The sequence below is a fragment of the Coregonus clupeaformis genome, unplaced genomic scaffold, assembly GCF_020615455.1.
Source record: "Coregonus clupeaformis isolate EN_2021a unplaced genomic scaffold, ASM2061545v1 scaf4467, whole genome shotgun sequence".
Taxonomy (NCBI): domain Eukaryota; kingdom Metazoa; phylum Chordata; class Actinopteri; order Salmoniformes; family Salmonidae; genus Coregonus; species Coregonus clupeaformis.
The window spans coordinates 1-14,933 of NW_025537921.1; the positions used below are offsets into that span (position 1 = coordinate 1).

Consider the following 14,933-nt stretch of genomic DNA (forward strand, 5'->3'; position numbering starts at 1 on the left):
TGTTCTATATCGTGGAGCTCCGCCCCATAGGGGAGCTCTGCTCCTAATGGTTTACCCTCTGCCCTAAGGCAGCAGCAGCCTGAGACAAAAAATTATGCACACACCTACAGCCAATAGGGAGTACAGGCTGTCCCTATAAGAGGGGATGCCTCCCCTCAATCAGCCTCCCTTTTTCTTCAACGACTGGATGACTAGACTGAAGAGCCAAGAAGAGACGAAGCACGAAGACTCAGGATCGAAAACGCCGTTGATATTCCAGTCATCAACGTCGCCTAAATGAGCACACCGGGAGATTTCCCCCAAAAGCTCTTTTCAGAGCTCAGTGCAGATGCACTTCCATGGCGGCCGGTGACCACCACGACTTATGTTTAGTGTGTTTGGGATCCCAGCATGCCAAGGAAGGCGTCTGCAGTCCCCCGAATTGCGCAAAGCAGACAACCAGGTTTTCTTCTAGGATTTTGCCTGTGATATAGCTGTATTCCATTTATTTTTATCCTAAAAATCTCTGTACTTCTTTGCCGATGACAAGGATACCCATAACATGATGCAGCTACCACCATGCTTGAAAATATGAAGAGTGGTATACAGTTATGTGTTGTGATGGATTTGCCACAAACATAACACTTTGTATTTAGGACATACATTTCATTTCTTACCCACATTTTTAGCAGTTTTACTTTAGTGCCTTATTGCAAACAGAAAGGGACACCTAGTCAGTTGTACAACTGAATGCATTCAACTGAAATGTGTCTCCCACATTTAACCCAACCCCTCTGAATGCGGCAACTGAATTAGGAATGGACGCCTGTATCTTTGTAGTGACTGGGTGTATTGATACACTATCCAAAGTGTAATTAATAACTTCACCATGCTCAAAGGGATGTTTTTTTTTTTTTACCCATCTACCAATAGGTGCCCTACTTTGTGAGGAATTGGAAAACCTCACTTTTCCTTGTGCTTACATTAGTGTTTTAAATTCACTGCTCGACTGAGGGACCTTACAGATACTTGTATGTGTGGGGTACAGAGATGATGTAGTCATTCAAAACACTATTAGTCATGTTAACACTATTATTGCACACAGAGTGAGTCCATGCAAATTATTACTTGTTAAGCACATTTTTATTTCTGAACATATTTAGGCTTGACATAACAAAGGGGTTGAATAATTATTGAATCAAGACATTTCAGCTTTTTATTTAATTAATTTTTAAAGATTTCTGAAAACATAATTCCACTTTGACATAATGGGGTATTTTGTGTAGGCCAGTGACCCAAAATATGAATTTAATCAATTTTAAATGTAGGCTGTGACACAACAAAATGTGGAAAACATCTATTGGTGAGAATACTTTCTGCAGGCACTGTATGTAGTGTTTGACAGTGTACAACTACATTCGCGATTTTAATTGGCTGATGCGGATTTTGAGACAGAGGCAAAAAGTTTAATGTTTGTTAAAAGGGATCCCTGTTACCATATTTATTTACATTTATTGTTGTATGTTACACATTTACTTATGAGCAATTATAATATATTATAGTGGATATTAAGGCGTTATAAATGCACTTACACGGAATTATATGTGTATGCATCATAGAAATTGTTACTGGCAATGTCTTTTGTGTTGCAGAAGATGTCTCCAAATTTAACCAAACAGAAATTACTATATCAAATCTGATCTCATACATTACAATATCTGATCTCATAAATTACCATATATCTGATCTCCTACAGTATCATATCAAATCTGAGCTCATAAATTACCATATATCTGAGCTCAAATATTACCATATCATATCTGATCTCATACAGTATCATATCATATCTGATCTCATACAGTAATATATAATATCTGAACAGATCCCCAGGAAGGTTGTGGGTGAGGGAGAACAGATCCCCTAAAGCCGCGTTGAAAACACCTGGGAACTCAGAAATCTCAGACGTCAGTATGTTCAAGGCAACTGTTAAGGTGTAGATGTGTAGAAATAATAACCAACATTTATAAATCTGACTCCATTATTATGTGAACGCTATAGGTCCATAATGGTATCCAGTGGGTATAGCTAAGGTTGCGAGCCTTAGAAGATGCACATGTTTAGGTTTTAAGTTCAAGTTCCAGAATACTGCACAGAAGTTCTAAATGTGAATATTTCATCCAACAGGAGTATTGTGTTGCTAGTTGGCCAGAGTTTGCTCTTTTGGGACTATCCCATCGGTTCCTTTGTACTGGGTAAGCTAAGTAAAAAAAAAAAAAAAACTAACATTACCAGAGAGAGGTCAAAGACTAAACTGATCCTAGATCAGCACTCTTACTCTGGGATGCTTTGTGAATACGGGCTCTGGTCACATGTCCATGGATGACACAACCCTTCTAGTGGTCAATTCTGGTACTGCTATAACTTTACTGATAATAATAATAATAATAATATGCCATTTAGCAGACGCTTTTATCCAAAGCGACTTACAGTCATGCGTGCATACATTTTTGTGTATGGGTGGTCCCGGGGATCGAACCCACTACCTTGGCGTTACAAGCGCCGTGCTCTACCAGCTGAGCTACAGAGGAGACATGTTTTCTACATTTACATTTTACATTTTAGTCATTTAGCAGACACTCTTATCCAGAGCGACTTACAGTTAGTGAGTGCATACATTTTTATTAAAACATTTTCATACTGGAATCAAACCCACAACCCTGGCGTTGCAAATGCCATGCTCTACCAACTGAGCTACAGCCCTGCCGGCCATTCCCTCCCATACCTTGGACGACGCTGGGCCAATTGTGCGCCGCCCCATGGGTCTCCCGGTCGCGGCCGGCTACGACAGAGCCTGGATTCGAACCAGGATCTCTAGTGGCACAGCTAGCACTGCGATGCAGTGCCTTAGACCACTATCTATTAACTAAAGTTTTTTTTTTTTTTTTCTGTGCTATGTCAACTAATAACTGACACCATTTAGAAGGAAAACATTGGAGTTACTATTCATACATTACTACACTTAGTATTACAGTATACCTGACAAGTAAATGACATACCTAGATCACAGTATATAGATGTATTTAATCAGTAGAATGAACACATGGTACATATGGAACAGAATGGAAGCAAAAATAGAAAACTACTGCATTTGAAATGGATTGATAACTGTAAAAACTTAAATGAAAACAGTATCTTGTTCAATTGTTATATGCACACATTAATGGTAAAAATGGTAAATATAGTTTTAAAAAATTTCAACCACAGTTAGAGCCTACTAGACAACAGTTAGAGCCTACTAGACCACAGTTAGAGCCTACTAGACCACAGTTAGAGCCTACTAGACCACAGTTAGAGCCTACTAGATCACAGTTCCACTCCCCTGGGCCTGATGAACGGTGGACAAACTCCACATAGCCCTGGTCTCTTTAAAGACATCAAATACATCTTTCAATGTAGATACACATAGAAACAAGTTAAGCCTAACAAAGGGAAAACCAGTGCAACTCCATAAGATAGGAGCTTACATTAGTTATTATAATTAGACTATGGTGTGAACGGTTTTTCACATACCCAGTAATTTGAAGTACATATTCTACCCTTCCAACTCTTCAATGGGTCTGATGCCATCTGTGAGATCTCAATACAAGCCACCTTGTCATTCAAGTTACTTGGTTCCCCTTCCATCCAATAGCTATAAACAACACAGAGAATCAGAGTTTAATATCATCCAATAGAAAATAGAGAATCAGACGGTTAACCTAGTCTCCAGGCTCAATTGCTACCATTCGACAGAGAGTGAGAGAGACATCTGGCTGAGGACAAGATTATCGGACTGTAAAAAGTAATTTATTACAACAGAAAAAAAGTCCTCCAGAACCTGTTCACTTACGTAGGTTTAAATGCTGTGTCGTCAACCCACTTCCAGATTCCGTCTTTTTTATATGCACCAATCCAGACATTCTTCTTAAATCCATTGATAAATATCTATAATATCATTTTGGAAGAAAAACAATGACCATTATTTAATCTCCACAGCAGAGGAACACTTTTACATGTGTATAAATAATAATAGTAGTAGTAGTCTAATAGTAGTAGTAGTAGTATAATAGTAGTAGTAGTAGTAGTATAATGTACTGAGCCTGGTCAATAGAAATACAAGGGGATTTAGGATGTTTGAAAAGGTCCTAAGTACTTTGATATATGCCTTCTTCAGCGCTCACAAAAAAATACAAAAAAGTTGCCGAGCACTGGTGCAAACTCAGGAAGCTTGGAGGGGAAGCGTGCTCACACCACACAGACCAATCTGCTCTGACGACTGCGCCACGGCAGTTCACAATGCTCAGGCAAGAGGGAGAGTACTTGATGGAAACAGAGCGTTGTTTTTAATCATTTTTGTTTGAAGCCTTCCCCAACCCATTGCCCTAACCTTAACCCCTAACCATAACCCTTTGAGTTGTTTCTGTTTTAACCCTGTAACCTCACAGAATTAACCCTGTAACCACATGGAATGAATGCGTCAAAAATAGACTTTCATTCAGATTACGTCGAATGTCGAAGTGAAACTATGAGATCAGGTTTCAGCCTCAGCTGCTATACTATAGTATAGGTATAGATATAATCTCATGCAAACTTGCTTTGCTGACAGGAAGTATATTCTATAAATTGACAGTGACATGAACATTGGTGATACAATTATTTACACATTGAATACTAATCAGAGATGTAGATAATGATTAATAATTATAATAATAATAAAGAAACAGTAGTATTATAGCATTACTAATGTATTCTCTATTACCTGTTCTTCTCTGCTGTTTATAACAACCAAGTCAGCACCCATTACTCTGCACTGCCGCTGACCGTCCCCGCCTGAGTCCCTCGTGGAGGAGACATAATAACAGCTGGTGCCAAACTTCCACCATTCATTCAGACAGGGTTTCTCTGAAATAAACGAAATAGAACAGAAGGCATTTCAAAGTCTACAAATATATGAAATCTCTTCTAAGTATGAAATAAAATGATACTAGGTAAATTATGAAAATAAAAGACTGCACTCACCATAGGACCAAAGGCTGGTATTTAACTGGTCTCTCTCAGTGGTCCTGGTATTTAGACTATTCTGCAACTGGTCTCTCTCCTTAGTTTTGGTTGTGAGACTATTCTGTAGCTGGTCTCTCTCTGTGGTCCTGGTATTTAGACTATTCTGTAACTGGTCTCTCTCCAGAGTTATTGTGGTGAGATTATTCTGCAACTGGTCTCTCTCCTTAGTTTTGGTTGTGAGACTATTCTGTAGCTGGTCTCTCTCTGTGGTCCTGGTATTTAGACTATTCTTCAACTGGTCTCTCTCTTTGGTCCTTGAATTAAGATTATTATTTAATTGATCCCTTTCAGCAGTCATAACGTTAAGTCTATCTTTCTGCTGGTCCCTGTCTTTGGTCCTTGTGGTGAGACTATTTTGTAGCTGGTCTCTCTCTTTGGTCCTGGTATTTAGACTATTTTGTAGCTGGTCTCTCTCTGTGGTCCTGGCATTTAGCCTATTCTGTAGCTGGTCTCTCTCTGTGGTCCTGGTATTTAGACTATTTTGTAGCTGGTCTCTCTCTGTGGTCCTGGTATTTAGACTATTCTGCAACTGGTCTTTCTCCTTAGTTTTGGTTGTGAGACTATTCTGTAGCTGGTCTCTCTCTTCAGTCAGGGTGTTGTAACTGGTCTGTAGCTGGTCTCTCTCTTTAGCCAGGTTGTTGTAACTGGTCTGTAGCTGGTCTACCTCTTTAGCCAGGGTGTTGTAACTGGTCTGTAGCTGGTCTCTCTCTTCAGTCAGGGTGTTGTAACTGGTCTGTAGCTGGTCTCTCTCTTTAGCCAGGGTGTTGTAACTGGTCTGTAGCTGGTCTCTCTCTTTAGTCAGGGTGTTGTAACTGGTCTGTAGCTGGTCTACCTCTTTAGTCAAGTTATTATAACTGGTGGGTTGCTGATCTCCTTCTTTTGTCAGAAGGCTGTAACTGGCCTGTTGGTCTCTCTCTGTTGAGTAGTGATGACCAATAACTCCACCTTTAAAAGGGAAAAGTGAATCAATTATTCAAATATGTGTAACTATCACACCATGGAAGTTTACAAATGTTTCTGTCCAAACCTTCTAAACTTACAGTAGACAGACAAGCCCATGATCCCAGCCAGTAGGAGAACACACAGCAGCCCCAGACACACTGCAGCAACTCCAGAGGGTCTCTTCCACCACTGAAAATTAGCTGAATTACAGGGAATTATCATGTAAGGTCTTTGAACTCTCTCTGGTAATGTTAAAAATACCTATATCATCCAGGATTGTAAGCAACAAAAGCTGTGTGTTTGTACTTGAATTGATACCTGAAAATGTAACACTGGGCTTGTTGGGATACGTGTCGTCATCAATATCCATGGTCTGCATTGTTGGATTCTCCACCTGTGGTTGTATAGATTGTCTCTTACATTTCTAGAAATCAAATGCTATATTTATCTCTGTTACTTCAGGAATCATCATCTAGATTCAGCCATGGGACCATTTTGTAGGTTTGTATCTGTGCCTTATGCATCATCAACTCAAATACTTGAGGTGAGTTTGACTTCGCTTACCCGGTACAAAGGAAAAAATAGGATAGTCCCAAGTGCAAATTTTACCCAACTAGTGACACATGCACGGTGGTCAAGCTCAATCAAGCTTACTTCAGTATTTGACATACAGTGCATTCGGAAAGTATTCAGACCCCTTGACTTTTTCGACATCTTCTTACGTGGCAGCCTTATTCTAAAATGGATTAAAATACTTTTTTTTCCACATCAATCTACACACACAATACCCCATAATGACAACGTGAAAACTGTTTTTTTAGAATTTTTGTAAAGGTATAAAAAAACAAAAACAGAAATAGCTTAATAACATAAGTATTCAGACCCTTTGCTATGAGACTAGAAATTGAGCTCAGGTACATCCTATATCCATTGATCATCCTTGAGATGTTTCTACTACTTGATTGGAATAAACCTGTGGTCAATTCAATTGATTGGACAGAGTTGACAGTGCATGTCAGAGCAAAAACCAAGCAATTAGGTTGAAGGAATTGTCCGTAGAGCTCAGAGACAGAATTGTGTCGAGGCACAGATCTGGGGGAAGGATACCAAAAAATGTCTGCAGCATTGAAGGTCCCCAAGAACACAGTGGCCTCCATCATTCTTAAATAGAAGAAGTTTGGAACCAGCAAGACTCTTCTGAGCAATCGGGGGAGAAGAGCCTTGGTCAGGGAGGTGACCAACAACCCGATGGTCACTCTGACAGAGATCCAGAGTTCCTCTGTGGAGATGGGAGAACCTTCCAGAAGGACAACCATCTCTGCAGCACTCCACCAATCAGGCCTTTATGGTAGAGTGGACAGACGGAAGCCACTCCTTTGTAAAAGGCACATGACAGCCCACTTTGGAGATTGCCAAGAGGCACCTTAAGGACTCTCAGACTATGAGAAACAAGACTCTTTGGTCTGATGAAAGCAAGATTGAACTATTTAGCCTGAATGCCAAGCGTCACGTCTGATGGAAATCTGGCACCATCCCTACGGTGAAGCATGGTGGTGGCAGCATCATGCTGTGGTAATGTTTTTCAGTGGCAGGGACTGGGAGACCAGTCAGGCTTGAGGGAAAGATGAACAGAGCAAAGTACTGAGAGATTTTTGATGAAAACCTGCTCCAGAGCACTGAGGACCTCAAACTTGGGCGAAGGTTAACCTTCCAACAGGACAACAACCCTAAGCACACAGTCAAGACAACTTAGGAGTGGCTTCGGGACAAGTCTCTGAATGTCCTTGAGTGGCCCAGCCAGAGCCCAGACCTGAACCCAATCGAACATCTCTGGAGAGACCTGAAAATGGTTGTGCAGCGATGCTCCCCATCCAACCTGACAGAGCTTGAGAGGATCTGCAGAGAAGAATCGGAGAAACTCCCCAAATACAGGTGTGCCAAGCTTGTAGCGTTATACCCAAGAAGACTCAAGGCTGTAATCGCTGCCAAAGGTGCTTCAACAATGTACTGAGTAAAGGGTCTGAATACTTATGTAAATGTAATATTTCCGTTTTTTTTAAACCTGTTTTTGCTTTGTCATTATAGGATATTGTGTGTAGATTGATGAGGAGAAAAATCAATTTCATACATTTCAGACTAAGGCTGTAACGTAACAAAATGTGGAAAAATCAAAGGGTCTGAATACTTTCCGAATGCAATGTAGATGTGTACTTTGTCCCAGTTACAGTTCACCTACTTAGCATCCCAGAGACTCTAACATATTACAAAATAATTAGACAATGTATAAAATAATAATATCTGGTGAAATAGAGAAAATAAATCTTACCACAGTCTTTGAGAGTTGAAAACGGATACATACAACTGTCACGGTGCTGTGAATGGGTGTGGTGTGGAATCAGGCGCAGGCAGCAGAGGGTAAGTCCAACAAGACTTTACTGAGCACGAAAAGTAATACAAAACAGCCCGGAGGCAAAAGACGCACACAGGCGTATATACAAGCGCACACACAGGTGCGTAAATTCTCCTCACACAACAAGGAGGAAGCTCATGAAAATAAGCGTACCGAAACGGGTAGCGCAACCACGCATACACGAACAATCACACACAACACAAACCTAACAACAAGGAAACTAAATAGGGTGCTAATTGAGGCCTAACACAAAACAGGTGTGACTAACAGACAAAACCAAACAAACAAGAAACATCGAGCGGTGGCAGCTAGAACTCCGGAGACGACGACCGGGCGAAACCTGCCCGAACAAGGAGGGAGGAGCCGCCTCGGCCGAAACCGTGACAGTACCCCACCCTTGACGCGCGGCTCCAGCCGCGCGCCCGCCCCGGCCTCGGGGCGTCAGGGGAAGGGCGCAGGGCGTGCAGGATGACCACGATGGAATTCGGTCATCAGGGACGGATCCAGAATGTCCCTCCTTGGCACCCAGCACCGCTCCTCCGGACCGTACCCCTCCCACTCCACGAGATATTGGAGACCCCCATCCGGCGTCTCGAATCCAGGATGGTCCGAACCGTAGTGCGCCGGAGCCCCCTCGATGTCCAACGGGGCGGAGGAGTCTCTCAATCTCAAAGTCCTGGAGTGGACCAGCTACCACCGGCCTGAGGAGAGACACATGGAACGAGGGGTTAATCTTCTTGTAATCAATAGGTAGTTCTAACCTGTAACTCACCTCGTTCAATCTCCTCAGGACTTTAAAAAGGCCCCACAAACCGCCGGCCCAGCTTCCGGCAGGGCAGGCGGAGGGGCAGAGTTTCTGGTTGAGAGCCAGACTCGATCTCCAGGTGCGTACACTGGCCCCTCACTGCGATGTTGGTCGGCGCTCGTCTTCTGTCGACGATGGCACATGCTGCAGATGGACGTGTGCAGCGTCCCACGTCTCCTCCGAGCGCCGCACCCACTCATCCACAGCGGGGCCTCGATCTGGCTCTCATGCCATGGTGCCAGAACCGGCTGGTACCCTAATACACACTGAAAAGGGGTTAGTTGGGTGGAGGAGTGGCGGAGAGAGTTCTGTGCCATCTCGGCCCAGGGCACATATCTCGCCCACTCCTCCGGCCGGCCCTGACAATATGACCTCAGAAACCTACCCACATCCTGGTTGACTCGTTCAACCTGCCCATTACTCTCCAGGTGGTAACCCGAGGTAAGGCTCACCGAGACCCCCAAACGTTCCATAAATGCTCTCCAGACTCTAGAGGTAAACTGGGGGCCTCGATCGGACACTATATCCTCGGGCACCGCGTAATGCCGGAAGACGTGAGTAAATAGAGCCTCAGCGGTCTGTACGGCCGTAGGAAGACCCGGCATGGGAAGGAGACGACAGGCCTTCGAGAACCGATCCACAACGACCAGGATGGTGGTATTCCCCTGGGAGGAGGGAAGATCGGTAACAAAATCCACCGAGAGGTGAGACCAGGGTCGTTGTGGAACGGGCAGGGACTGTAATTTACCCCTGGGCAAGTGTCTGGGCGCCTTACACTGGGCACATACTGAGCAGGAGGAGACATAAACCCTCACATCCCTGGCTAACGTTGGCCACCAGTACTGCCCGTACTAAGGCAGTGCACCGTCCGGCCAATACCCGGATGTCCAGGAGGAGGGGGACGTGTGAGCCCAATAAATCAGCCGATCCCGGACCTCGAGCGGGACGTACACCCGACCCACCGGACACTGTGGAGGACTAGGCTCGGTGCGTAACGCCCGCTCGATCTCCGCATCGACCTCCCACACCACCGGTGCCACCAGACAAGACTCCGGTAGTATGGGAATGGACTCCACGCACCTCTCCTCCGTGTCATACCGACGGGACAGAGCATCTGCCTTCCCGTTCTGGGACCCAGGGATGTAAGTGATCTTGAACACAAACCGGGCGAGAAACATAGTCCATCGACCCTGGCGAGGATTCAGTCTCCTAGCTGCCCGAATGTACTTCAGGTTACGATGGTCGGTCAGAATGAGGAAAGGGTGCTGAGCCCCCCTCAAGCCAATGCCTCCACACCTTTAGGGCCTGTACTACGGCTAACAGCTCCCTGTCCCCTACGTCATAATTCCGCTCCGCGGACTGAGCTTCTTAGAATAAAAAGCACAGGGGCGGAGCTTAGGTGGTGTACCGGATCGTTGAGAAAGAACTGCCCCGATACCGGCCTCAGACGCGTCCACCTCAACTTGGAAGGATAAAGTGGGATCCGGGTGCGCCAACACCGGGGCCGAGGTAAACAGGTCCTTCAGTCTCCCAAAGGCCCTGTCCGCCTCAGCTGACCACTGCAAGCGCACCGGACCCCCCTTCAGAAGAGACGTTATGGGAGCTGCCACCTGTCCAAAACCCCGGATAAACCTCCGGTAGTAATTCGCAAAACCCAAGAACCGCTGCACCTCTTTAACCGTAGTTGGGGTTTGCCAATTACGCACGCGGACACTCGGTCCACCTCCATTCTCACCCCTGACGCAGACAACTGGTAACCCAAAAAAGGAAACTGACTCCTGGAAGAACAGACATTTCTCAGCTTTGACATACAGGTCATGCTCCAACAGTCTCCTCAATACCCTGCGCACCAGGGCTACATGCTCGGCCCGAGTAGCACTGTACACAAGAATATCATCTATGTACACCACTACTCCCTGCGCCTGCATGTCCCGGAAAAGTTCGTCTACAAACGATTGGAAGACTGATGGAGCATTCATTAACCCATATGGCATGACGAGATACTCGTAATGGCCGGATGTAGTACTAAATGCTGTCTTCCACTCATCGCCCTCCCTAATGCGCACCAAGTTATATGCGCTCCTGAGATCCAATTTTGTGAAGAACCTTGCCCCGTGTAAGGACTCCGTCATGGTCCCAATCAGAGGAAGTGGATAGCTGTACTTCACCGTCACCTGATTGAGACCGCGGTAATCAATACACGGACGCAAACCTCCATCCTTTTTCTTCACAAAAAAGAAGCTCGAGGGACGCGGGAGAAGTGGAGGCCCGATGTATCCCTGTCCCAGAGACTCGGCAATGTAAGTCTCCATTGCCCTTTTCTCCTCCTGTGACAAAGGATACACATGGCTCCGGGAAGCGCTGCTCCTGTCTGAGGTCTATCGCACAATCCCCCCTGTCTATGAGGTGGCAACTGTGCCGCTCTGGTCTTACTGAACACGAGCGCCAAATCCTCATACTCAGGAGGAATGTGCAGTGCTGGCATCTGGTTCGGACTCTCCACCGAGGTCGCCCCTATGGAAACACCCAGACATAACCCCTCACACTGAGCAGACCACCCTTTAAGAGCTTTCTCTCGCCACGAAATAGTAGGATCATGGGTCATCAACCAGGGAAGCCCCAGTACCACCGGATACGCAGGAGAGTCGATAAGATAGAGTTGTATCGTCTCCTCATGACCCCCCTGCGTCATCATCCTAAGTGGCGCTGTGACCTCCCCAATCAACCCAGATCCTAACGGACGACTATCTAGGGCATGTACAGGAAAGGGTTTTTCGACTGGAAGAAGGGGAATCCTAATTTAACACAGAATCTCCGGTCTACAAAATTCCCAGCTGCGCCTGAATCGACTAGCGCCTTATGCTGGGACCGAGGTGCAACCTGTGGGAAACAAACAGGTAAGGTAATGTGAACGACAGAAAGCTCTGGGTAAGTAGGGCGCCTACTCACCTGGGTGGGCTCCCCACTGTATGACCTGCTCTCTCCCTCACCAGGGGGACCCTCTCCAGCACCTAGCCGCGGTGTGCCCTCCGCGCCCACACTTGGTGCAGGGAGACTGCCCCCCCCTCGGGCTCCTACCTCTTTTCCCTCTAGCGCCAGCACCTCCAAGCTCCATCGGACACTGCTCGGAGGCGCTGGAGGGTGGAATGGGAGGCCCCCACCTGGGACGTCCGCGGGTCGCCAGCAGGTTGTCCAGTCGAATGGCCATGTCCACCAGCTGGTCAAATGTTAGTGTACTGTCCCTGCAGGCCAACTCCCTGCGGACGTCCTCCCGAAGGCTACATCGAAAGTGGTCTATGAGGGCCCTCTCATTCCACCCCGCATCAGCCGCTAGAGTCCGGAACTCCAGCGCGAATGCCTGAGCGCTCCTCATCTCCTGTCGGAGGTGGAATAGACGTTCCCCGCCGCTCTCCCCTCTGGTGGATGGTCGAAGACCGCACGGGAAGCGACGGGAGAACTCCGCATAGGTGACGGGTGGCGGCGTCTATTCCCCTCCACTCGGCGTTAGCCCACTCCAACGCCTTGCCAGTGAGACAGGAGATGAGGGCGGAAACGCTCTCGTATCCCGAGGGCGCCGGGTGTATGGTGGCAATGTAGAGCTCCACTTGTAGGAGGAACCCCTGACACCCGGCAGCGGTGCCGTCGTACGCCCTGGGAGCGAGAGCCGAATCCCACTGGGTTCCGGTCGATGGACGGGCTGGTAATCCGGTGGTGAAGGTGATGGTGCGATAGGTGGGGCTATGGGAACCCCCGCTGGTCTCCCATCGACGAAGGGTGTCCATGACGCCCTCCAAGGCGTGGGCGATACGGTTGATCCGGTGCTCGTGTCCAAGGAGACGCTCCTCCATGGGGTCGACGGGTGCTCCTGCTGATTCCATCTAATGGTGTGTGATTCTGTCACGGTGCTGTGAATGGGTGTGGTGTGGAATCAGGCGCAGGCAGCAGAGGGTAAGTCCAACAAGACTTTACTGACCACGAAAAAGTAATCCAAAACAGCCCGGAGGCAAAAGACGCACACAGGCGTATATACAAGCGCACACACAGGTGCGTAAATTCTCCTCACACAACAAGGAGGAAGCTCATGAAAATAAGCGTACCGAAACGGGTAGCGCAACCACGACACGAACAATCACACACAACACAAACCTAACAACAAGGAAACTAAATAGGGTGCTAATTGAGGCCTAACACAAAACAGGTGTGACTAACAGACAAAACCAAACAAACAAGAAACATCGAGCGGTGGCAGCTAGAACTCTGGAGACGACGACCGGCGAAACCTGCCCGAACAAGGAGGAGGAGCCGCCTCGGCCGAAACCGTGACAACAACTAAGTTATATTGGTTTGTTACGTCAACCTAATGAATGAGCATGACATGTCAGATTGGAGTAACGTGTCCACAAGTTTTTTATAGTCTAAGCGACCCCACCTTTCGTGTCAACATCAGCATTTCCTTTACCTTATTTAGCCTAACAATTATGAACTAATATACCACTGAATGGTAGGTTCGGATATGAGGTAACGTGGTTAACATGTGGTCAAGCTCAAGTCAAACTGAAAGTTCAAGTTACAGAATGCTGCATAGAAGAGTTTCATTTCGCCTCTCTCAAGCACATAAGCTACAGGAGTATAGTTTATACTTAAATTTATGGTTGAATGTTCAGCTACTCCAAAATTCTAAAGCTTGGTAAACTTGGAAGGCTGAATGTGGCAGGGCAAAATGTGTCTATACCTTATTTAAAGCCCTGTCAACTGCCATTATATAACAATGTTCAGTGTTCAAACTTGGTTTTGAACTTTCTCACCCTTTTCCTGTCCCGACCTACAGTAACTCAGTAACTGGTTGTTGAACCCTGTTCAGGAGGAGGGTGCTAGAATGGTTTTAGCCAACAACAGATTCACCGAAATGTCCATGACAGGCATAGCTGGTAACATCATAATCATTCTGGATGCAACGTTAAACATTCCCCCTACACTTTAATGGATTTGACATCCTGCAGTCAGTGCGTCAGCATCCTGTAACGCATTTGTCATTCCCAAGTTTTCATCACTTGTAAAAATACAGCTTTCTCTTTGACATAGGGTTGCTAGCTAGCCTATAGCCAATTGTAGGGGTGCTGGCTTCATTTAGACTTGCTAGTTAGCCTATTGTAGGGTCGATAGCTTAATTTACACTGACTTGGTAGCCTATTGGAGGGTTGATAGCTTAATTTACAGCAACTTGGTAGCCTATTGTAGGTTTGCAAGCTTAATTCAGAGTTGCTAGTTAGCCTATGACTTGATCTGTATCTCTGGCGGGTTGATTTGTATCTGGCGGGTTGATTTGCATCTGGCAGGATGATTTGTATCTGGCAGGATGATTTGCATCTAAAAGCGGGCGACCTGTCAGTAAGGCCGGTGAGCAAGTCTGCTGTCTCGCTGCCCAAATCATTTTGGAGAGCCACCTGCCTCCTGATTGCTTGTTGATAACTGGGTAGCTAGCTGTTGGAGAGCCACCTGCCTGCTGAGTGCTTGTTGCTAACTGGGTAGCTAGCTCTTGGAGAGTGTTGGTGAAACCATAAGGAGAGGAAGTACAAACCAACGACGCTAGACAGAGAGGAATATGCTTAAGCAAAAGGCAGTTTATTAAACACAGAGATAGCTGGTACTGCTGAAGCTACATGCATGGGCCCAATGCATGGACCCAATCAATTGCCT

General features: G+C 46.1%; 1 protein-coding gene across 1 annotated transcript; it reads right to left on the minus strand.

Moving 5' to 3' along the window:
* Positions 1-3,575: 3,575 nt before the first annotated feature.
* On the minus strand, positions 3,576-13,606 carry LOC121562486 (C-type lectin domain family 10 member A-like; the record flags this gene model as incomplete). Its single annotated transcript, XM_045220591.1, has 8 exons — positions 13,566-13,606; positions 8,348-8,382; positions 6,340-6,415; positions 6,107-6,221; positions 5,038-5,501; positions 4,778-4,920; positions 3,869-3,963; positions 3,576-3,670 (listed from the first exon to the last, which is right to left on the minus strand). Coding segments are annotated over exons 3-8 (973 nt in total), but the record flags the coding sequence as incomplete, so codon positions are not given.
* Between the last annotated feature and the right edge of the window lie 1,327 nt (positions 13,607-14,933).